The sequence below is a fragment of the Alosa alosa genome, chromosome 22 (genome assembly GCF_017589495.1).
Source record: "Alosa alosa isolate M-15738 ecotype Scorff River chromosome 22, AALO_Geno_1.1, whole genome shotgun sequence".
Classification (NCBI taxonomy): Eukaryota; Metazoa; Chordata; class Actinopteri; order Clupeiformes; family Clupeidae; genus Alosa; species Alosa alosa.
The window spans coordinates 10,065,408-10,091,104 of record NC_063210.1 but is presented as its reverse complement, the minus strand read 5'-3'; the positions used below and the strand labels follow the sequence as shown (position 1 = coordinate 10,091,104).

At 41.9% G+C, this 25,697-nt stretch overlaps 1 protein-coding gene across 1 annotated transcript; it reads right to left on the bottom strand.

Annotated features, from left to right (window-relative positions):
- Positions 1–634: 634 nt before the first annotated feature.
- LOC125287832 (nebulin-related anchoring protein) lies at positions 635–25,122 on the bottom strand. Its single transcript, XM_048233875.1, is given in 44 exon segments — positions 635–1,721; positions 2,019–2,171; positions 2,548–2,859; positions 3,228–3,335; positions 3,430–3,534; positions 3,761–3,859; positions 4,243–4,347; positions 4,984–5,295; positions 5,657–5,764; positions 5,890–5,994; positions 6,163–6,261; positions 6,591–6,695; positions 8,764–8,961; positions 9,175–9,288; positions 9,379–9,486; positions 9,660–9,764; positions 10,292–10,390; positions 11,925–12,014; positions 12,016–12,030; positions 12,420–12,731; positions 13,026–13,133; positions 13,387–13,491; positions 13,732–13,830; positions 13,972–14,076; positions 14,318–14,515; positions 14,751–14,858; positions 15,250–15,357; positions 15,737–15,841; positions 15,993–16,091; positions 16,224–16,337; positions 16,716–16,823; positions 16,995–17,099; positions 17,783–17,896; positions 18,590–18,697; positions 19,658–19,765; positions 20,564–20,671; positions 20,940–21,044; positions 21,160–21,267; positions 21,574–21,678; positions 22,002–22,106; positions 22,234–22,338; positions 24,007–24,094; positions 24,335–24,429; positions 24,812–25,122. Coding segments are annotated over 44 exon segments (5,559 nt in total). The 5' UTR covers positions 24,884–25,122; the 3' UTR covers positions 635–1,397.
- Between the last annotated feature and the right edge of the window lie 575 nt (positions 25,123–25,697).

The following is a 25,697-nucleotide window of genomic DNA, read 5'->3' as shown; positions in this document are numbered from 1 at the left end:
CTCACAGTCGCTTCTACGCTATGTCACATCTATGAAACTCTCGCCCTGCATCCTGATTGGCTGTACCATAAAATCGGTTGCAGAAATCACTCTCAATGGAAGAGGTCCCAGATGGATGTGAGTGAAGCTAGGCGGAGCTAAGCGGAACAAAATTCATCTGGCGAGAGTCAGGTTACAAACCTGACCAATAAAGCTGATTCTGGTTCTGATGCCAAATGTATTGTATAAAGATGCATCCCAACGCATTACTTGAATATATCATAAAACACCCTTTCTTTTCTGTAGTTTTACTTATTGAACAGATCATTGCAGCACCCAGTTGCTATCAACCTTGATCTCCAAACCTCATTGCACAACTCCTGTCTACAGTGACAGGCTGGATGACAGCATGATTTGTGCCGGAAATGTGCAATGTGTGTGTGTGTATGTGTGTGTGCGTGTACTACCTACAAACTGCAGCAGTATTGATAACTGGAACTGTTAATCATGGTTCATTTAAACATGATATAATAAAATGTCCCATGCCAATGCATTTTGATTGAATTTGGAATCTACACAAGGGTCTCTAACTCTCTCTCTCTCTCTCTCTCTCTCTCTCTGCATTGCTGCAGAGTTGCTGACACCATCAAGCAGATGCTGTTGAAAAACATTTATTTTCCTTTTGAAACTCATAACCCAGCATTTTCACTTTTGTCAAACACTGTGGCCTATAGGCTAAGTTTATAGTCATAAAGCTGAACCGGTCAGTCATCCAAGTAAAAATCACATACAGTATGTCGTCTAACACAAGGCCAACCATTTGCAAACCACCACAAGGTGGCACTAGACACTTTGACAGTGCTAAGTCTGGCGATGTGAGACCATAATGCTCGTCTTGCTCAAAGCCTACTCCGAGTAAAGTAATACATTTACATATTGTTGAGGCTCATTTAAAGCACCTTCTATCATCATTCCAAATAATAATACAAAATGACATTCAGTTTGCTGCCTCTCACAAAAAAAAAAAAAACAGAAAACAAATCCCTATGAGGAGCATCTTCATTTTGCTCACAGCCGTGGCAAATCTAGCTCAGCTTACACATGCATCATCACAAAAATCAAAAATCAACTTCCTGTTAACCTTCTCAACCACAGCTCGTTCTACATTCTCCATCGTATATGCCGACATCATGATCCTTGACTGACATAATTCCTCTCTGTTTCCTTCCACGTAACTTTTTTTACACATGCCAAATTCTCTCAGTATAGCTTTTCTCCACCTACAGCCCTCAACTGCTCATCAGTTCAATTACACTGTTGATAAAAGCACCAGGCTCTACAGTAGTTCACCACATCATTAAAAAAATTAAAAAGTACATTGATGATTTAAACAACAGGAGGCGGTCAACACCATCAGTCTACATCGTTGTGTCAGAGGAGCCAGAGACCACTGCTGTGGTCTTCTGGGAGCTGATGGCAGTCTGGGACGTGACGGCGGACTGCGTGCTGGACAAGGACTGGGTGTGGCTGGTGGTGGTGCTGCTGCTGGTGGCTTTCCGGAAGTTGGTCTGGATAGTTTGGACCTTCTTCCTCTTGACGTGGAGCACTTCCATGGCGTCGGGGTTGACGTCGGGTTGTTTGAACTCTTCCATGGTCTCCACCTGGTTGGAGGAGGAGGAGGACTCCTGCTGCTGCATCTCCATCTGCATCTGCTGCTCCATCATCATCTGACGCTGGTACATCTGAGAGGTGGGACAGAGGACCATGAACACACAGACACACACAGACACAGACGAAGAGGACAATGGTGGAGAAATGGATTAAACAACTTGCTAAATAGAAATTAATCATCAAGAAGTGATTACTGTAGTGTAGAATAGATATAATGATATACAATGCTCTGTAAAATGCTATTCTTTTGGCTTCTATTAAATTGAAAATAGCTTTTATGCTGTTTGCATTTAGAGCTATGTAACCTCTCTAATTCAGGTTGCTGTAACAGCCTATGTATTAGCTGTGTCATATCTGCTGTTGCTCACCAGTAGCTGCTGGTACTTGGCGATGGCCTCGTCAGTGTCCACTCCCTCTGCCAGGCCCAGCTCAGCGGCCCGCCGGGCCATCTCCGCCTTGTGGGAGCCTGGGGGCGTCCAGCCCACTCCCTTGATCCAGTTCAGGTCTGACTTGTAGTTCACCTGTGGGGTGAGCCATCAGAGTCAATAAAGTGAACTTTACAGTGACTTCTCACTGCCTCAATTAAAGCACAGCTAAGCTCTTCAGAGGTTTAAGCCTACATGCTATGCATTCATCTCATATCTAATAAATAGTCTATAACAATACACAGAGACACTCACTCACTACCAAGCTCCATTATGAACCAAATGAAATTAATTGAATTAAAAATCAAAATCAAAAAGCAGGTATCTTGTTTCCATTAAATGCAGTATAATGTAACACACAAACACAAAACACTAACGGTAAACTGAGAAAGCTATGCAAAGTTAACCAGAATCAATGGTCTCATAATAATCACAGCACAGGGTTGCATAGAGTCTTCAGTCCAGTACTTACGTCACTCTGCAGCTTGTAGGCCTTCTTGGCATGTTTGACGTTGAGCTGCTCGGCGTCGCAGGTGTAGTCGTGCAGCCGCTGGCGGTAGCAGAGGTCACTGGCCTGCGCCTGACTTTTCTTGGCCTGCAGGAACTCGGGCTGGTCAGCATGCATCTTGAACTGCGAGTGCATCTCGTGGGACTGCTTCTTGTACTCGGTGTTGCTCTGGAGCTTGCCCACAGCCAGCGAGTGCATGATCTTGGGGTCGTCCTCCACGCACAGCAGTCCCACCTGCTGGCCCTTGCCCTTCACGAACGCCTCTTTGTAGCGGAACTGAAAAGGTTTCAAGAATGTCACTTGCATGTTGGATTATCTCTGCGGAACAGAGCAATATTAGTAATAATAATAATGGAATAATGGAATAATATATAGAATTTTGTCAACCAACTTGTTCTGAAATAAATATATCGAACAAATTGCAATGAATTGGGAAAAGGTATGCTATGTGCTACAGGTAAAGATGCTTAACAAGATGTGTTAGCTCTGCTAGTATGTATATGTCATGTTCTAAGAAAACTTTAATGAAATACGGTGAAAGTAGGCCTGCATCTTTTTATGTCTGTAGGTCAAAGATGTATTGTATAACAGTAACTAAAAGTTGAATCAACAGCAACAAAAAAAAGATTTCATGGTAAACTCACATCACTGGCGATATCCCTGGAGGCCTTGGCCGTTTGGAAGGGAATGGCGTCTAGCCTCAAGTCGTACCCAGCTGATTTCACCTGCTCTCCTGAGGTCTTATAAACTTTCTGCAAGGGAAACAGTGGGCGTTTAGGTCAACCTGTGTTTCCCGTTTTGGAAAAATGTTTAAATAATGAATCCATCAGAGAATAGGTGTCCTACATCACTTATTTGCTGTGCGTTAAGCCTGGCCCTGACAAAGTCGGGGTCGTCAGCATGGAGAGTGTACTTGTGCATGGCATCAGAGTCTCCGGACTTATAGAGCCTCTGCAATATGTACAAATATTCATGAATGTTCGAGATATAAAACAACGAGGCCAACAATATCCATCAGATAACCAACAACAACAACAACAACAACAACAACAACAACAACATGTATTATCCACAACCAAAACTCACAGACTTGAATGTACTGTTGTTTATCTTAAATAATACTTAAGGACAATTGCTGTTCCTGAAACAAAATGGGTTCATGATGAAAGTCCCTTACCTGACTGCACTGCATGTAGCTGTTTTTAGCATGGAGAATATCAGGGGAATCTGCCACTGAGGTGAATTTAATGCGGTCGGGGTTCTGACGATACTTCTTCTGCAGATTTCAATAATAAAAAAAAAAACCTTACATTTTCAGCAGTCTATTTGCATTATTCACGTGGTGGCCATTGTAAACCAAAACGAGGCTACAGGGTACACAAACCATAGGATTGTTGTGTTCTATGCATTCGCCAGTAGGTGGTGAAAATGCATTAATGACATAGTCAGTGTACCTCTGTAGCCTCGTTTTGGTTTACACAATGACCGCAGCGTGAATAAGGCGTGTAAGAAATGTAAAGTCAAACATAAAGTCATTAAAACAGTTCTGTTTAAAAAAAAATGTGTAATAGTAATAGCAGTAGTATTGATAAATAGTATTGATGCTTTAAATGACTGTACTAGTCATAACATTATGTGATGGCCTGGTAGTCCACTCACGTCACTGATCAGGTCTCCGGCTTTCTTGGCATACTCCATCTGAGGTGCACCCACACCGTCCCAGGCCACGCCCTTCATGAAGGACAGGTCGGACTTGTACACTTTCTGTTGGAGACATTAAGACATGGATGAGAGGATGAGGAACTAACCCTGAGGTAAATACTGAAGGGAACATTTCATGTGTTAGACTACCACATGTCCGTGGGTCATTGACAAATAAGGCTTTAAAAAAATGTTTTAAAAACTTTTAAAAATGGACATAAGGTTTTTTTTTTTTTTTAAGTTGGAAAACGGTGTTTAAACAAGTCTTAATGGCTGTGCAACACTAATGGGGGGTTTAATACATTTTTAGACTGTGTTTGCAATTTCACCACCCACAAAATATCAGGTGGCACAAACAAAGGTTTCTAAAAAATAACACACTTCTTTTTTTTTGGTAGTGAGTATATCTGAGAGTGTCTACAGTGCTTAACACATTATTTTGTAGTTGACCTTGGTATTAAAAGTAACTTATGAATATTTTATTGTGCACTGTATTTATTCACATTAAAAAAGTCACGTCATTAACCCTCATACAAATGGATACAAATAAACTAGTAAACAGCGAGAGAAAGGAGGGCTATCACAGAGTCACAGATAACACAGACAATGTCTCCTTTTATATCGTTCTTTTTTTCCTATCTTTTTTATCTCTCACTCCCTCTGTCCCTCTCTCTCTCTCCCTCTCTCTCTCTCTCTCACCTCGCTCTGCAGGTCATAAGCCTTCTTGGCCCACTGGACCTTCATGTCGTCCGGCAGCACCGTGTACTCGTGGAGTCGGGTCTTGTAGTCCTGGTCACTGGCCAGGGCCTGGGCCTTCTTGGCGTGGACCAGGTTGACCAGGTCCAGAGGCAGGTGGTACTGGCCGCTGGTGGTCAGCGCGTCCTTGCGGTACTGCTGGTCGCTGTGGAGACGGCCCATCTGCATGCAGTGGGCCAGCAGGGGGTCTTCTTGTGCGCTGCGCACCCCAATGTGCTTACCTTTATCCAGCACATGGTTGTGTTTGTACTGGACCTACAGAGAGAGAGAGAGAGAGAGAGAGAGAGAGAGAGAGAGAGGGAGAGAGAGAGAGAGAGAGAGAGGCGAGAGGCAAGATAAAGGCTCAGAACTTTGGTTTGGAGAGATGAGAGGTGCACTGTTTTCCTCTGCTAAGATCTTTTCCTCTATACTGATCTACTGTATGTACCTTATTCTGTAGTCCTCTCCAGTAAACTAAGTGATTTTCTCAAACACTCCAAAATAGCAATTACCTGACACCTGCTGACATAATCTAATCTCTAGTTTCTGTCAAAGGCAGATTTATAGACAGGCATAAATAGAACAGGCCATATGTATTGTAAGAGGATGTTTACATGAGTTAAATGTGTGAACTTACCTCACTGGCGAGGCCTGTGGATGCCTTTGCTGACTGGAAAGGTATGTCCTGCATGGTCAGTTTATAGCCCTGAGCTCTCAGTGTATGCCACGACTCTTTATACTTGACCTACAACATCACAACAACACAATAAATCAACAGTCTTTAACAATGATTGAACATTTATTCTCTTATTATGAATGCAGAGAGAGAGAGAGAGAGAGAGAGAGATAATGTGAGTCAGGTACACTTACATCGCTGTAGTTGGCAGCGTTGATCTTTGCCTGGGTGATTTCTGGTCTCTCTGCTGTGATGGTGTAGTTGTGTCGCACATTTTCTCCAGCCTCTTTGTACAAACGCTAAATAAAATGTCAACAAGACTTAAGGTAAATCCACTGTCCAACAGCCCATGCAACATTTACAATACACACCACTTCTCTAACTAAAACCAATGCACGGTTGTTCAAAAACAAAAATTTTGCCCAGTCAGGAGGAAATGTACTGGTTATTAGACTGGGGGCTCTTACCTCATTGGTTATCTTGTTGCTAAGCTTGGCGTGGACAATGTCTGGGGAGTCCACCACAGAGGTGTGTTTGAAGTGGTATGGCTGCTGGCGGTACTTTTTCTGGAAAAGAGGAAAACAGGCAGCAATGATGAGGGCAAGAGTTTGATGATACTGAGATGGTCATTTATGGATTCTATCGACATCTAGTGGTCAACTATGTCAAAAAGATTTGAAAAGTTCTCACTTGAACCACATTGACATAAAAATGTTTAGATTTGTTGTGATGAAACACACAGAACAAATCCAATTTTCATAGTTCATACATAGTTCATAATATACTATTCTGAATCTTCAAAAAACGTATCAAACAGGCCATTAAATCTGAAAAAAAAAAAAAACAATGTTTTAAGTGTGAGGAGCTGAATGTTGAAGTGTTTCATAAGTCTCACATCGCTGATGAGGTCCGTGGCCCGCCTTGAGCCCTCGATCTGCAAAGCCCCAGTGGCAATCCAGCCGGCACCTCGCAAGTAGTTCAGGTCTGAGCGGTATGATTTCTACAGAAAAGACAACCACACTCACAGTAAGCACAGGTATGCTGTACAAACACAAACAAACAGACCAACACATGCTGTACGTACAGACAGGACATGTGCAGTTCTGCAATACAATGTGTAGAGAGGTGGACACTAGCTTCTTGAGTTATAATGTGTAGAGAGGTGGACACTAGCTTCTTGAGTTATAATGTGTAGAGAGGTGGACACTAGCTTCTTGAGTTATAAATACACTATCTAGAGAGGTGGACACTAGCTTCTTGAGTTATAATGTGTAGAGAGGTGGACACTAGCTTCTTGAGTTATAATGTGTATAGAGAGGTGGACACTAGCTTCTTGAGTTATAATGTGTAGAGAGGTGGACACTAGCTTCTTGAGTTATAAATACACTCTCTAGAGAGGTTGTACAAACACAAACAAACAGACCAACACATGCTGTAATGTACAGAGAGGTGGACACATGTGAGTTCTATCTAGAGAGGTGGACACTAGCTTCTTGTGTAGAGAGGTGGACACTAGCTTCTTGAGTTACAATGTGTAGAGAGGTGGACACTAGCTTCTTGAGTTATAATGTGTAGAGAGGTGGACACTAGCTTCTTGAGTTAGAAATACACTATCTAGAGAGGTGGACACTAGCTTTTTGAGGTATAATGTGTAGAGAGGTGGACACTAGCTTCTTGAGTTATAAATACACTATCTAGAGAGGTGGACACTAGCTTTTTGAGTTATAATGTGTAGAGAGGTGGACACTAGCTTCTTGAGTTATAAATACACTATCTAGAGAGGTGGACACTAGCTTTTTTGAGTTATAATGTGTAGAGAGATGGACACTAGCTTCTTGAGTTATAAATACACTATCTAGAGGTGGACACTAGCTTCTTGAGTTATAATGTGTAGAGAGGTGGACACTAGCTTCTTGAGTTATAATGTGTATAGAGAGGTGGACACTAGCTTCTTGAGTTATAATGTGTAGAGAGGTGGACACTAGCTTCTTGAGTTAGAAATACACTATCTAGAGAGGTGGACACTAGCTTCTTGAGTTATAATGTGTAGAGAGGTGGACACTAGCTTCTTGAGTTATAATGTGTAGAGAGGTGGACACTAGCTTCTTGAGTTATAATGTGTATAGAGAGGTGGACACTAGCTTCTTGAGTTATAATGTGTAGAGAGGTGGACACTAGCTTCTTGAGTTAGAAATACACTATCTAGAGAGGTGGACACTAGCTTCTTGAGTTATAATGTGTAGAGAGGTGGACACTAGCTTCTTGAGTTAGAAATACACTATCTAGAGAGGTGGACACTAGCTTCTTGAGTTATAAATGTAGAGAGGTGGACACTAGCTTCTTGAGTTATAAATGCACTATCTAGAGAGGTGGACACTAGCTTCTTGAGTTATAATGTGTAGAGAGGTGGACACTAGCTTCTTGAGTTATAAATACACTATCTAGAGAGGTGGACACTAGCTTCTTGAGTTATAATGTGTAGAGAGGTGGACACTAGCTTCTTGAGTTATAATGTGTAGAGAGGTGGACACTAGCTTCTTGAGTTATAATGTGTAGAGAGGTGGACACTAGCTTCTTGAGTTATAATGTGTAGAGAGGTGGACACTAGCTTCTTGAGTTAGAAATACACTATCTAGAGAGGTGGACACTAGCTTCTTGAGTTATAATGTGTAGAGAGGTGGACACTAGCTTCTTGAGTTATAATGTGTAAGATGGACACACTGGATTTGAGTTATAATGTGTAGAGAGGTGGACACTAGCTTCTTGAGTTATAATGTGTAGAGAGGTGGACACTAGCTTCTTGAGTTAGAAATACACTATCTAGAGAGGTGGACACTAGCTTCTTGAGTTATAATGTGTAGAGAGGTGGACACTAGCTTCTTGAGTTAGAAATACACTGCTGTAGTATCAGCAACATGTAATACGGTCCACAGTGTCACTACTATATACACTGTCTCATTACCTCTGTTCCTCATCCTCCTCGTTTTTACCCTAATCCTTTCTCCACACCTCTACTGTGTGACATGGACAATGTGATGACCTCTCCAACGGGGGCGGGGGGTACTTACGTCACTCTGCAGCTCGTAGGCTCTCTTAGCGGCCTGCACCTTCATGTCGTCCGGCAGGGTGGTGTACTGGTGCAGCATGAGCCTGTAGTCCTGGTCACTGGCGAGGGCCTGGGCCTTCTTGGCGTGGGCCACCTCCAGCATGTCCATGGAGAGGTGGTACTGGGAGTGCCCTTTGGCTGAATCTTTCTTATATGTGATCTAGGAGGGAGATAAGACATGAGGGGATAAACAAACAAACAAACAAACAATGTAAAACACACACAAAAGAAATCACTATGGATCCTACATTTCAAAGTGGGAATATACAATTTTTGTATTTAAAAAAAAAAATACTTGACGTACAATTTTTGACACAGGCAATGCAAAAGTACTCTTATTCTGAAGGCTTGTTATCACGGGCTTAGTACTCACATCACTCTGCAGTTTGCTGGCGTGGACAGAGTGGGCGATGTTGATGTCATCCTGCAGACCTCTCAGTCCAATCATCTTACCCTTTGTCCTCTCAAACTGCTCTCTGTACTTTTGCTGCAAATATCAAATGCACAATGTCCATTACATCCTTTATTTCTGCTGAAGAACTCTGCTTCCATGGAGAAATGTAATTGTCAGACTTACATCGCTGAGAATTTCATTTGAAGCTTTAGCAGCCTGGAAAGGAATGGCATCCAGGCGTAACTGGTAGCCAGCATCTCTGATCTTGGTCCAAGACTCTTTGTAACGTGTCTGTGAATGACAAACACAAAATATATAATTGAATTAAAAAATATATATATCGACTGTTTTGATGATGAAAGACTACAGTGATGAAAATGAACAAATGCAGTGCCACAACCACACAAGAAATGGCATATTAACTGTGTGAAGTGTATGAGGTGTGGGAGCGAGCGGGCCCTTACGTCGCTGAGGTTCAAGGCGTTCTGTTTGGCCTGTACGTGCTCTGGGAGGTCACCGGTGAGAGTGTAGTTGTGCTTCAAGCTCTCTCCCTTCTCTCTGTACAGACGCTGCAACAGTAAATCACACCAACTGAGGAACAGCCCCACCCATTCCACTACCAGACAGAACTAATGTGTCACCCATTTATCATCAATATTGACATTATAAACATATCCCAATGTACATTTTAAATATGGCTCACATGTCCGCAATGTTAACCTTCACAGCTAATAGCTGTTAACAAAATTTAGTATAGAAAATGAGTAGTTTATGAGTTATTCATGAACCATGATAATGCCAAATATTGCAGCATATTTTAAAGCTCATATATCACATATCATGAACATATACACAAACTATACAAAATGAATCCGGACAAATTTCCATATATAAACAGACTGTGTCTCCAAGAATTTCATGGCCTTCATTTCTTACATTTTAAGATGTCATGATATCCCAGGACATTACTGATTAAGTTTAGACTTGGACAACTACTTAAGGCGATTCTAATTATGAGAGCTGTAAAATGCCCATGTCTGGCAAGCCAGTGTGTGTGTGTGTGGGCTAGTCGGGTGAAAGGGTTCAAGTGGCTTACGTCCAGGGTGAGCTTATTGCTGAGTTTGGCCTGCACCATCTCCGGTGTGTCCTCCACGCTGGTGAACTTCAGATCGGACACATGTTGCCGGTACTTTTTCTGTAACACACACACACACACACACACACACACACACACACACACACACACACACATACACACCAGATAAGGCATGCTGTGACATCCAACACACTGACTGTAACGTTAAATGAAACTATTGCATGAAAGGCACCGTCACATTAATAACAGAAGGAAGGATTGAGTGGGAGAGCATACACTACTGAATGAGTTAAGAGACATTGGCAAGAATATGGAGTATCACTCCTCTTTTTGAGTATCATTATTTCTTTTCACCATCAATATTATATCAAAACAGTATTTATAACTGCCTCCACTGATCATTTATTTACATAATTAGTATGATCACATCAGCCAGCAGGTACTGCACATACAGTATGTAACATCCGGAATTTTCCAGATCAAAAGGTTAAGAGATAGTATTACTCTTCATCAATCATTCTCTAAGATATTCAGTAGAGTAGATGCTCCACTTCTGTATCATTTGTGTTGACTCATCTTAGCACCCTGGATCTTGCATTACTTGGATAGCGTTATTTTATTGTAAGGTCCTAAGATTCCAAAGTGATGAAAGCTTGCCCTCTCAGAGACTCCAGTCAGGGTCCGGCCACAATCTATTTTGGGCCACTCTACTTAACTTGCACGCTAAGGGGCTAATAATGGGCACTATCAGTTGGCCGCTGCACTGTATGAAGATTAATTATAAATATATAAACATGCTTTTCTGTGAAAGATCAGCACTTCTAATAACATGTCCTCCTAGACTACACAGGATAAATTACGGGATGGCTATTTCAGAATTGGGCCTTTTTTCCAAATTCAGAATTGAGACTCAGAGGCAGTTAACCAAAGGACATTTAACAGCTCACTGCAGTTTATAATTACTGAGAAAATGTACTTAGCTTCAAAACTTTTTAAATTATCAACATTTTGCCAGAAGCATATATGCATATGTATAATGTAATGCCAATCTAAAAGGGTAGGAAAAGAACTGGTTAGCTTGTCAGATAATACATTTTGGCTGAGTAAGGAGTGCTTTTAACATCACCCAGTCCTTAACTAACTCTGAAATGGTTCTTCACCAGTGTGCTAGTTTCTCCTCTAAATATAACCACAGCCATAAAATAACGATTTAACCTTGACCTTGTTTCAGTGGTTATGTAGTTCTGAATGCCAGACATACACTCAATTGCCTTAACCGTCTAGATAGTTTACTGACCTACAAATAGTATCAGTAATTTTCACTGACTGTAGAAAAGCATGTCTCCCATAAGTGTTAGAGGGTTTTTTTTTTTTTTTGGTGGTAACAGTGAGTTTAGATTTAAATTGAGTTTTTTGTGCTTAGCCAAATTAACATGAACAGAAAGAGTGAGGTATTAAAGTCTGAGTTGTAGTGACAAATATGAAATCACTGAGATATTGCTTGGCTAGTCATATGCTACTGTATGCTTCTTTCCAGAAGTGAACCTCTTGTAACAGAGAGTCTTCTAATGGCCTAGCATAACAGCTAAATGTCTAAGTGCTGGCTAGGTGCCACGGGGGTGCGGTGCTTTACCTCACTGATGAGATCTCCGGCCTTCTTGGCCTGCTGCACATCAAGGGATCCGGCTGCCAACCAGCCAGCTCCTTTCATCCAGTTCAGATCCTGACCGGTAGGATTTCTGAGGATAGAAATGTCATGTCATCTCACACTGCAATGATTAGCCAAATAATTAGACCTTAAAGAGATCCTATGGCCTACTACTACTACTACTACTACTACTACTATGCAATACCACATAGCACCTTCAACAGCTAGAACTGGTATTACTATGACAGTGCTGTAGAGTGAGTATTTGTTAACAACTTAGCTTTACAGCTTAATATTAAGATCACATGACACTGATGTGCATTATGTAACTGTAAAATATGTGACAGTTTAACATGCTCTATCCAGATGTTTTAAAAAAAAAATTAAGTTAAGTAATTGATGACTTAAGGACATGAATGATGGTGGCATGGTTAGAGAGAGGCATGATGGGAAACGTAGTTTGAATGAATTGACACTCACGTCACTCAGCAGATTGTAAGCTGTCTTGGCCCACTGCACCTTCTTGTCAGTGGGCATGGTGGTGTAATCATGCAGGTAGGTCCTGTAGTTGAGATCGGTGGCCATGTCCTGGGCCTTTTTAGCGTGTGTAAGGGTCAGCATATCCAGACAGTCTCTATATTTCGCTTTGCTGTCCTCATACTGCTTCTTGTAGTTGAGGTCACTCTGGAGTTTTGAGGCCTTGAAAGAGTGGGACATCTGAGAGTCGTCGGCCACAGTCTTCACGCCAATCATCTTCCCTTTTGACAGCTCGTAATTCTGTTTGTACTTAATCTGCAAGTATTTGAGTGAGGAAAAGTTTGGTTTAATGTCATTTAGACAGGAGTCCCAATGTGGATAAGTGTAATCACAACTCCGCAAGACCGGTATATTTCTGTGTTATCATGGGTTCAATTATTCAGTATCATGGACTTGGTTCTTCTGGTGTTTTTTGAGGAAATATGAAATTTAATATTCAATCAGTGGAATATACAAAGCAAACCACTTCATGCATCCTCAGACTTTGAAATGAGAATGAACCCACTAAGGATTTAAATGGTGATCTTAAGAATTCAAAGACCAACTCACGTTACTAGCCAGGTCCCTTTTGGCTTTGGCTGTGAGGATGGACAGGGCGTCCATGCGGAGCTCAAAGCCCTTCTCTCTCTGCTGCTCATAACTGCTCTTGTACGTTTTCTACAACAAAATGAAACGTCATAAAACATGTAAGGGAAGGGAAAATAAAGTCTCCATTCAAACAGCATCTGTCTCAAATGTCTCATGTGGACAAAAAAATACTGTACTAACAATAACAAGATGATGGGATCAGTTGCCAGGGCACACATATACTGGTACAAATGTACGACACTCTCAGTGTATGTCATATTTGATATATGTTGATGATGTGATGGTCTGTTGCAGAGGTCATACGGTCTGTGAGAGGTCATACCCCACTGAGGAGTTCTGCGTTGGCCTTGGCCTGTTTGAAGACTGGCTCGTCGTTGGTCATGGTGTACTGGTGAATAATCTGCTCTGAGTCTGCTTTGTATGTCACCTGGGGAAAAAAGGGGTAATATAATCATCAACATCCTAAGCACCACTGCCAATAATTGATTGTGTTTAATATTACATATACAGTACATTATGTTTGGTTTAAATAAAATTGTGAGTAAAATACCTAGTTTAGGATGTAAAAAGTGTCTAATATTATGGATGAAATATTGTGTTGTTTCTAAAACAGTATTAGAACTGGGAATGATGGATTGATGAGGATTGATGAGTCTTAAAGTCTTACCCCACTTTGAAGCTCCTGGCTCTTCTTGGCGTGTTTGATCTGGGGGGTGTCAGCTACCTGCGTGAATTTCACTTTGTCCACCTTCTGACGGTATTTTGTCTGTCACAGGAGAGCCATACAAGAACAATCAGACTCAGACCCAAAAGACAAACATCACAAACACAAGCACACAGACAGACACACAGACAGACAGACAGACAGACATATCCTCTATCTTGTTCCCTGTCTCTCAAAGCTCACCTCGCTAAGAACATCTCCTGCCTTCTTGGCCTGGATGTTGTCCAAGCTGCCGTCTGCTTCCCAGCCCACACCCTTCATCCAGTTCAGGTCTGACCGGTACACATTCTACAGGGAAAATACATCATAGAAACATAATTGCTTCTATATGCATTTGATTTGAAAATAAAAAATGATTCCACAGTCCAATTCAAGTCCATTAAGAATTATTAAGCTGTGTTGATTACAAACTACATATTTACAATGAATAAAGGTCAAATAATAACAAGCACTATCACCAACAATATAATTATTTATTTTATAATTATTAATACATATAAATGTCCCCCTCCAATGTTTCCTGTCTCACCTCACTCTGTAGACTGTAGGCTTTCTTGGCCTGCTGGACCTTCATGTCGTCAGGCAGCACAGTGTACTCGTGGAGCTTCTTTCTGTAGTCCAGGTCGCTGGCCAGGGCCTGGGCCTTCTTGGCCTGGTTAAGGTTCACCATGTCCAGAGGCAGGTGGCACTGTGCCTGGATCTCCTTGGAGTCCTTCTTGTATGCAATCTGATGAGGGAGACGGAGGAAGAGAGAGATAACTTGAGGAGGGGAAGCTGACTGTCACGCCAGAACATAACTGAACACTGTTCCATCGAGGGTTGCTGTGGGCTGTTACCATGTGTCTTGGCTTACATAGTAGATTTATTGTTCGCTTGTTCAGCTTGTAGCTTATTTCTAATGTTTCTAAACATACCGTGTACGTGTTCTGTGGTGGATGATTCTGCATGTTTTGATGTCTTACCGCACTGTTGAGCTTGGCCACTTGAAGGGAATGCAGAGTCTTGGAGTCGCTCACGTTGTAGCACACTGACTTGTCCTTGTTCTTCATGAAGTTCTCTTTGTACTTGATCTGTGAATGATGGGATCATAGCACTGATCCAGTGGGACTATACTACTCATATATTTCCTGAAACTAAATACAGATATTCTACATATTCCATATAACTAAATCATATTTAAGCAGTTTAAGACTGAAAGAAGAGTGAAAAAATTGTTTTAACAGTTAATCTGCCCACATTGTTAAATATTTACATCAATCCTGTAATGGTGGTTAACCTGCTGCCTTGACCAGCACCAGAACTCAAACTCTAAACACTATAGGCCAACGGTTTCCTATATATAGTTTGTATTTCTCTGTTACATTTGCTTTTCATATTTTTCAATGCTAGCTGAGAACCTCCCTAAAAGCTCCCTGTATCGTTAAGGTCTGTGAGGTGCCCTAAGGACGTCTGTGGACTCACATCACTGGCGAGGTCTCGGGATGCCTTGGCAGCCTTCACAGTGAGGGTGTCCAGGCCAATGTCACATGCTTTGGACTTGGTCTTCTCCCAGTCCTCCTTGTATTTGATCTGGTATGTGAGGGAAAGGATAGACCAGAGTTATTCATTCTCACCGTATTTCCATTCATAAGGAGAGCTTGCAAACTTTTAATTTCTCCAAATTATATCAATAATATTTTTGAATATATTTTTGAATTATATGTAAAATTAAATTAAATCCACTGTTAAAAAAACTTTTTTTTTTTAAAGTTTAGATGGATGGTGGTGAAATGGTAAATGGATGGTGTTGAGCGTGAATCACCAAAAAAAAAATGGTGATGATTTGTGTCATAAATTGAGCAGCCCTAATTTCTCTCTCTCTCTTTTTTTGGAGTGTGTGTGTGCCTGTATATCTGTGAATGTGTGTGTGTGTGTGTGTGTCCATGGGTACAGTTATGTGTGTGCTTACATCACTAATCAATTCAGCATTAGCTTTGGCCTTCTTGAGCTCGGGCAGGTCTTGACCTAGGGTATACTGGTTCTTGGTCTTTTCATAGTCAGCTCTGTAGTTCAACTGTGCACAGAAACAGCAGCTGTACACATTTCCATAGGCATAAAGGTGCTCATAAGTTTAAACCATGCTCAGAGGATGAAATGGTGAATGGACATGCTGCAGGACTCCCTCTGAGCCATATATAGACTCTGTTGAGCTGCTCTGCACTTACATTGCTGAGTTGCTGAGCGTTGATTTTGGCCTGCACAATGTCAGGGGTTTCGGCCACTGTGTGGTACTTCAACTTGTCAATGTGCTGCCTATAGTTCACCTACAGAATATATAAAAGAATAATAAACACGTAACCTAGATAGAGGGCATACGCAGGGATTATGCAGTTCAAATGTTGACATAAATTATGTGGGAAAAGTCACATTACAGTATTAGGATTCAAAACACTCACATCCTTCAGCGGATCCAGTTTCCTCTGGGCCTGGTAACCTGGAGTGATAGTTGCTGGGTAGTTGTATTCCCCTTGCTCTGTCTTCTCCTTGTCATATTCAGACTTGTATGCGATCTGAAACAGTTCAGGCAAAAACATGATGAATGCCAACAGCTACTATTCTACTATGAGGTGCATAGTTTGCCACAATGTTTAGCAGAAATGGCACAAACCCATACAAATATAAAAGTAATAGAAGAAGAAATTCCTGTTTTGTCCTTGAGTAAATGCAAAATGAGGAATTCTGTGTAGTGTGTATTTTCAAATTCACTGGAAACAGGTCAATTGAATTTTGTGGAAGAGGCTAAACAAATTTATTCCATGTGGCTATGGCATTCATGGCCCATTATCACTCAATCAGATGATGCTAGTTATGGGATGATGAGATCCAGCATGAATGGCCTCTAGTGGTCTCTAAGGCAGTCCAGGATGTTGAAATCTGAGAGGACTTACATTGCTCGCCAGGTTCCCAACTTTCATGGCATGCATGGTCTTCTTGTCCATGCCAGATCCTTCATAGTGGCCCTTCATATGGTTGGTATATTTTTCTTTATACTTGTTCTGCAGTCATAAAATAAAAAAAAAATAGTTTTAACATGTTGGAGAAGCTGCATCTAATAAACAGTAAATAAGTCAGCTGTTGCCAAGCAACTCCACTTTGCCCAGTAATAGCAGAGATATAGATAGATTTCAGATAGTGTTGTATCACACTGCTGCAAACGTGACACTCACATCGCTGGTGAACTTGGCGACCTTGCTGGAAGTCTTGAACTGTGGAGTCTCACAATAGTTGATGCTGTGTCCTTTGGTGGTCTCAAGGTCCTTCTTGTACTTTACCTGTGGAGATACAAAGACCGACCATATCACCCCAATGCCCCGCTTGGCATTTCATTACCAAACCTCAGCTATACACACACACACAGTCATCTGCATGGCATCCCCCCACTCAAAAATCTTCAACCATGACCTCAACACTTGCACACAACAGCACCATTGACCCTTGACCTTTGCGGATAAATAAAGAAGGGCGAGTGCGGCGATGATAGAAACAGTGTCTCTAGGATCATCAGGTATCAGTCTGAGAATGCGAGCAGACCTGCTGCTCTGCTCCCGCACGCTGCTGTGGTGCAAAGCGCCAGTCGCCTGTGTGCCAACACTGTGATGTGTCGCCGGGCTGGCACGGCTTTGGGCAAGAGAGCCTTCATGCCGGAGATGCCGGCCACACCAGGTGAGGAGGATTTGGGTCTGACCGTGAAACCTGTGACTGATGACTGCTCTAATCCTGGGCGTGAGTCACACAGCAATCCCCCATGACAGAGTTTGCTATGTTTGGCTGCAATGTAAACATCCAGGGCTTTCCACACGTTGTCTTACACTAGGTGTGATGTACCATAAACAAACACAGACTAAAGGAGGGGTAAATCAGACAGAAAGGGAACATACAGTAGGTGTGTCAGTGGTGTGTGCTTGAGTTTTAAGAGGAACAGTTGTTTTTTTGGTGATCTCTGTTATTGTCTCACCTCACTGACGAGCTTATTTATTTTACGGGCATTTTTCATGGCCAGGTTGTCGTCAGGGTTCAAGGTATGATATTGCGAGGACCCCATCTTGGAAAGATCCTTCTTGTATTTGAGCTGAAAGAATGAATGTATGAAGTGAAGTGAAGAAGGACCCCTGCAAGTCTTCAAGCCCACCTATCAGATTGCATTCCCATAGCATGAGCACATCTACTCACACATGCACACTGACACACACACACACACACACACACACATAACACACACAGACACACACACACACACACACACAAGCACACACACACACACTCCTGTGAGCGCAGAGACAGTGTGCCTAAATCAGGCCATTGAGAGCTGCGGCAGTGACAACATCAGATTCCTGGTGGAAGTCATGAGAGAGGCTTCCATTCCATGACCCACCACCCACATTCCACGCAGTGCTGACAGGTGATGAGTGTGACGGATGAAGGTGTGTGTGTGTGTGTGTGTGTGTGTGTGTGTGTGTGTGTGTGTGAGCATGTGTGTGTTGTGTGTGTGCACACATGCATGTATGTGTCTATGAATAATCCAGGAAGGCCCTTATTCGTACAGTGCACCAGGTACTGCATGTCTCTCCCTCACACACACCTCTCAATGAGCCTGAATTCATCAACAAGTTCCCAAACATGTCTCTACAAGATCAAACATTATTTTGACCCAAACGGCTTCCTTCATTTGATCTTTGGTAGAAGCAGAAGAAGCAAAAACAAAGCCAGCACACCATAAACCACAAAAGCTCAAAACTACATTGTGCTATAAAGTGATACTTACATTGCTGGCCAGTTCGTTGGCCTTCTTGGCCTGCATGTAGGCTGGTGTGATCATGGCGGGGAAGCTGCCCTTGCCTCTCTGCTGCTCGTACTCCTCTGTGTAGGCCAGCTGTGGGGAGAACAGGACAAGAAGTCACAACACATCACACATCTCACACACCAGGGAAGCTCTCTCACTCTCAGGTTTAATTCATTCATTCATTCGTTTTCATTCTAACTTCAGTCCCATTTGTCTAAAACACTCTAATGCAGTATACATATACTGCAGTGCAGTTCTACTGTATAACACTCATGGAACAGATGTGGCTAGTGTCAAACTGAGATACTGAGAGATGGGGATAATATTTCATTTAAAGCCAAAACGAACACAACAACAACCTAACAAATCTGCTTAAATATCATGTCATGGTCACAAAAATCATACTCCACAACCATCTTTTGTCTACGATGAAGATTATTGAGTAAAGAAGAAACATCCCTAAGCAAATGACTTTCTAATTAAATATTACATTGTAAGCCCTCATCAGAATATCAATAAGCATTCTAAGCTGTTGTTGTTCAGCTTAAGAGTTAGATAATACATTTCTGTAGAGTAAGTGATATTATAGCCTAATCAAGTTCCTATAATCACTTAGTGAATTAAACTGGTATATCCCCTATTCCTGTGAAAAACATGGTTGACGTGTGGGGCAGAGGCTCTAAATGGTTCCTATCATGTGGCTCAGCCCAGAGGCAGCTTGTGTACTCACTGCTTCTAGAAAACTGTTTATAAACCCACTCAGAATGAGTGAGACTAACTGCATCTAGTAAACATAGAATTATATAATATTGTACAGAATGGCTATAGCACATTTTTTTCATTAACAGTACCGGTAAATTAATATTTATATGCACAACATTTGCATAATATTCCACAGATATAAAGGGAAATGATCAAAACTGAAAACATACTGCAAGCAACTGGATATACTTTAATACTTCAATTTAACAAATACCATTTGCACTGTAGCCAAATGACTGCTAAATCCATACTGGTGAAATGACTTCATAGCATTCTCTCAGATCTCACCTGGCTGAAATTGCTGCCGTTCTCTTTGGCCTGGGTCATCTCAGCCATGCCCACCTCAGTGCTGGCTTTGCCTTTCATTTCCTGCTCATACCTCTGCTGGTACTTCACCTGCAGCACACACAGCCACACCACATTAGAGAGGGAGAGAGAGAGTGTGTGTGTGTGTGTGTGTGTGTTAGTGTGTGGGTGGGTGTGTTGTGACGGCCGTTGTTTGTCCTTGCTGGCTCTGTGTACTTTGTGTGTGTGTGTGTGTGGGGGGGGGTTGCATGCATGTGTGCATGATTGCATGTGTGTTCCACACTTTATTAAAGAGGCCCTATGCAACAATTTTAGCAAAAATGACCTTAATTATGCAGGTTGAGAGTCGTTCTGATGGTTCTACAGCACTTTTTTGGTCGTTTGGTGGGTGCTTCGTCTCCCCCTAGTGATTCTCCGCGGAAAAAAAACGAATATGCAACTTTCTGGTCGCGGTCCGAACACATCCGGATGTAACTCAGCGGAAATACTTGAAAATGTAGTTAGATTGTAGTTTCTAAAAAGACTGCAAAATTGTAAGTAGCCTACCCTTGGGTGAACTTCGTTTTTGTAATGTGATTTGATAGTCTCTTGAACAATGTGTTTGCTCGACCGTTTTATTGTGAGCCCTATGTGTTTAGCTTGGTTTACTGATGGCTAGCTCGCTAGCTAGTGGGGGTTTAGCGTAGCAGTCACTTGCTACCGAAGCTGCAGGGGGAGCTATGTCGTGAAAAATGCGAGCCCAAATCAGGCGAAAACCCAGAAACAGTGAAGGAATAACCAGACCTGCATAGGGCTTCTTTCATGCTTGAGCCTGTGAGTGTGGGGGTATGTGCTACGTATAAAGACACTGCAGCATGTACCTACTGTATATGTGTGTGAGTCACTTACTTTACTGGCCATCTCTGTGGCCTTCTTGGCCACCTGGTACCCGGGTGTGAAGTGGGCAGGGAAGCTGCCTTTCCCCCTCTGCTGCTCATAGCCCTCAGTGTAGGCATACTGGGGATGGAAGTCATTTAAAGATCATTCATAACATCCTTTTTTTTTATGTCTAATGAATGTCAGAAGAATGACTGACTGTGTAAGATAACGACATGCAGGATAGTGATGATTGCATAAATCATTGCATAAAACTGATTGTTAGGATCTGAGAGACCCATTGTTTCAAAGCATACTGTAAAATAATTGTCATTATCTGACATGGCAAGGAAACTTGAATACAAGAGTCACAGAAGTCAGAAATGTGGCATGTGCTGGTGGAGCTCACATCACTGGTGATCTGGCTCTGGGCTTTGGCCAGCAGCACCTCCGGGGTGTCGCTGACCGCGGTGTACTTCGACACCCTCTCATCATGGCCCTTCTTGTACTCCACCTGAATGCAATCATATGACTCATGAACAACAAGAACTCAGCGAGTGACACATGAACTAGGTTTCAGGTTAGAATTCGGGTTGAAAAGTCTCGTGAGGTTCTGCATGCCGACTCACGCTGCTTGCCAGAGCTGCTGCTTTCTTGGCGTGCTCATAGCCTGGTGTGATCATGGCTGGGAAGCTCCCTTTACCCTTGGACTGCTCATATTCCTCTGTGTATTTCACCTGTCAAATAAACAACAGGGAATGTAGAGACAAAGCCACCAACAAATAACCTAGTTCTGTCTATTTATTTTTTTAAATGAATGGGCCTCTAAAGATACACATAAAAGCATCTTTAAGGTAATCATTGAAGATTTATGCTCATAAACCTTCAGATCATGTTGCTTCTTAAACTGAAGGATTTAGTTTAATACTTAGCCTTTTTATTGATCTAACTAATTTATAAACATTTAAAAGAAATAGCTGATAATATTCAGTTATAAATCTAAAAGGTGATAAGGTATTGTAATGACTGGTGCTGGTACTCACGTCACTGGCCAGGGCAGCTCCAGTCTTTGCATGCATGATCTCAGGTGAGTCTGTGATAGAGGTGAACTGGGTCACCCGCTCCTCATGTCCCTTTTTATACTCAACCTAGAGGGCATACACAGGCACAAGCACCACGTTTAAATGATAAACTAAGTTTGATGTCTGTCTGTATGACTGACTGACTGACTGTCTGTCTGTCTGTCTGAATGAATGAATGAATGAATGAATGAATGGATGGATGGATGGATAATTGGATGGAGAGATGGATGGAGGGATGGATGAATGAATAAATCGCTTGTGTCTCTACAAGTAATACCCTGACAACTGAATATAGACTATTTTGGCAATTCAAATAGGTGTTAAGCTCTGCAAACATGGGCCACACAATAGAAGTAAAGACACCGACTCCTCAGGAAACTCTTACTCACGCTGCTGATGTTCTTTTGCGCCTGGGCGACTCTGACCATCTCCTGGTGGCTGGACGACTGTGAGTACCAACTCTGCTGCTCCGCAAACTCTGCTGAGTAGGCAACCTGGAGAGTTCGGGAAGAAACCGTCAGGCTGAACAAGTAGCCTATGCATGACAAACACAGCACTTTATTTAGTGAAAGTAAACAAGTACTATTTGAGGCCGAGTGAAGCATGTACGAAAGGGCCCACCTGGCTGCTCATCTGGCTGGCTCTACGGGCCAGTTCCATCTCCTGTGACCTCATGTCATAGTGGAACGTTGACTTAAACCGCTCTCCTTCTTCTCGATACTTGAGCTGGAGGAAGAGAGATGTGCTTTTAAAAACCCCAATGTAGTCGTACACAGGACACAGGAATCATGGCATTTACACTTAATCAAAAAAGCCATGGGCATAATTCATAGAATATTTCATTTTTCAATTGTGCAGATGAATCCACAGAGACCTTGTCTTAGACTTCATGTCTGTAGAATAGCAACTGTCTGGAACTGTAGGTAGAGGGCACGGCCATTGGCAACCATGGTCATTTTGCCTCATGGTGGAACATTGTGTATACTATACTATAGTGATTGCACATTCATGGTTACATTTAATAAGAAACTGCTTACATGTTTGTGGACGAAGCTTTTAGGAGATTTTAAGTGTCAGTTTAGGTGACTCAGGCAAAAATTGGTAAAGGTAATTAACTAGGTTAAAGAATGCCATCTGTACCAATAGGACATATTAAATGTACAAGTAGCTAGAGTTTCACTGCTATGATGCTGCTGCTTATCTGATCTAAAGTAAAGCTGTAGAATTCAAAAGGTTTAAGTGCCCCAGGACCTGTAGAGGAACATCCCTCAGACAGACAGCAGCAGCTGGTGTACTACTTATGAGTGGACGGAGAGAGAGAGAGAGAGAGAGAGAGAGAGAGAGAGAGAGAGAGAAAGAGAGAAAGGGGAAAGGAGCGAGAGAGAGAGAGAGAGGTGAAGCTGCTTCCTAGGGTATAAATTTAACTGGCAATGCATAAAGCAGGGCCATGGAGGGGTGTCGTGTCGCTGTCACAACACAGAAATAGCATCAGCCAGAGCCATAGTCCCCATTCCAAGCCTTTGGAGTCACTCAGGCTTCTGAATGCCTCCAAAAACAGCCTCTACAAGCCTCTAATAAAATAGAAATGGCTGTTACAGGTTTGGGGCTCAAAACTATCGAAAGTGCTGATTGACCTGTTTTCGAGGTTTGGTTTAGACCACCATGCACCAGTCAACAGAAGGCCATGACATAGACTCATTAACAAAAGTTTAAATAACAGAGTACAAACCTCTTATTCATTAATTAACTCCTAACAGTAATTCGAATGGCACTTGCCATTTAAACAAACCCCTTTTCTTTCTTTTAAAGGTTACAGGAAAAAAGTGGTGTCATTCAGTGTCATTTTGCCATGTCATGTCATGTTCTAACTAATAATGTGTAAAGTCCTGTTCTTCAAAAGCTAGAATGTCTTAATGAGGATGATGTCTATTATCTGTTATTTATACATTTATTGGTAAAACCGATTTCAGTTATATACAGGAGAAGATGTGAAATTCCTTGTGCAGTACCGAAACAAATTTTCCTATGACTATTCCTGCATTTAAAAACAAAAAAACATAGTTTTACAGAGAAACATGTTGTATCTCTATCGTCAGCAATATATTTGCACCATATCCAAGAACACTGACTCAAGATGAAGTCAGTACGACTTTGATGCTGAATGATAACATTGCCACTTGACAAATAAAGACTCATACTAAGAGCATTAATCCAAAAATATGACACATCAACCTTTGTCATCTTCATGACAAAGGTTGTATATATCTGTTGTATATCTGACTCATGTAAATCGTCCGTGGGACCTTGGCATCTGACCATAGCGGCACATTTCTGGCCACAGAGAGAGAGGTGAGCTATGTGCTTTGGCTATGCATGACATCATTGCCCACTCACCTCACTGACAGCCTCGGCTTGTTTCTTAGCGTTGATATTGATGGGCGTCTCATAAACGCTGGTAAAAGTGTTATTCTTGGGATTGTGCCTACAGAGATCATTTACACACAAATGTTAAAGCACTTTTTCAATAAAAAATACAACAAATCTTGGGTTTGGTTTAATTGGCCTTGATCATTTTAGTGTTGCTGGTAGTTGTTTTCATTTTCTTACACTGTGAGAATTATTATCTACACTCAGGCAAGGTACTTCATGAAAATTAGACCTTAAAAGACAGATAAAGTGAAGTTGATCCACCAAAAGAGCCCATTTATCCTGTCATACTCACACTTGGCAGTACGGCCTCTTCTGATGGCTGACAAAGTTCTTGGCAGTTAGGACCGTCTTACAGACCTCGCAATGAAAGCACGTTTTGTGCCAGTTCTGTTCAAAGCATAGAAGGAAAAAAAAACACACACACACACACACACACACCTTATGAGATGTGATGCTGTGACTTATTTGGGAGAAATATGCCTCAAATCTAATTCATCACTTAACAAACAATGTGAGGAGTCTTCAGGACTGACCTGGCTCACTCCATGAGCCGCTACGCAGCTTTCTCACACAGAAATACACATTATGCTCCTGCATACAGGTCTCTATTTCTCTTACTCCTCAATAAAATACTATTGATTAAGTACTTTTAAGTATTCAGTCATATATATATCCTATTACAGATGGAGAATAGACATTTCCACTGTATTAAACTCCAGTCATACACGGGAAGAGGAGACCTACAGTAATAGATTTTGGAATACTCTACCTGATTCATGCAGTTAATCTTCTCGGCAGGGTAAACCGTGAACCCACACCTGGCACACGACTGGATATTCATGATTGCTTGTTTTCAAAAAAAACACTCTCAATGAGAAAAATAAAAATCAAGACTCAAGTAACAAAAAGTGGAAAAATAAAATAAAGCAGAATAAATAAATTGCTATATAATGCCTTCTATATAATATCTCCCAGCCAGAAGGCTAGAACAGGCCAAAGAGCAGACGAATGCAAGTCCTCCCAGACAGTCCCCTGTTCCCACTAGTGTCGACCTCTTGGTCTTTCCCTCTCTCTACCGTGTTAAACTTAGATATCCACTTTGACAGACAGACCCAGGCTATTACATATCACCGGGGCACATGGTTTCCACCCTCCTTCCTGTCTCAGCTGACTGGCTGCCCAGCTGTCTGTCAATGTGCAGAGAGGGGGGAGAAGCGATGGGGACGGGAGATGCTACTGTGTTTATGTAATAGAATCCCTCGCCTAGGTGGTTAACTTTGGGTCGCTTCGTCACACCATGGCCTTCAGTCCCCCACACAAAAATAGGATGATGAACTCACCCATCCATTGCAAGGTACATGTGTAACACCGTAGGCAGCTAGATAATGTCATTATTCAAATGTTTCTCACATAAATAACTAGGAGCCTATAGCCTATGACTTGTCAAGTTGAATCAGAGACCCTACACTCTTCACAGTAATGACTAGAAGTCTAGTCTTGGCATTAGGGTTCATTTGCAAGATAAAAATGAATAGCCTATGAATGTGAGAAATGTAATGGTAGACCTATGAATAAGCCTACTTTGTTGTCTTCTAGATCTTATTCAAAATCCTGGTCATCTAAAATAATAATGAAAATAGAGCCTTGTTCTTTTT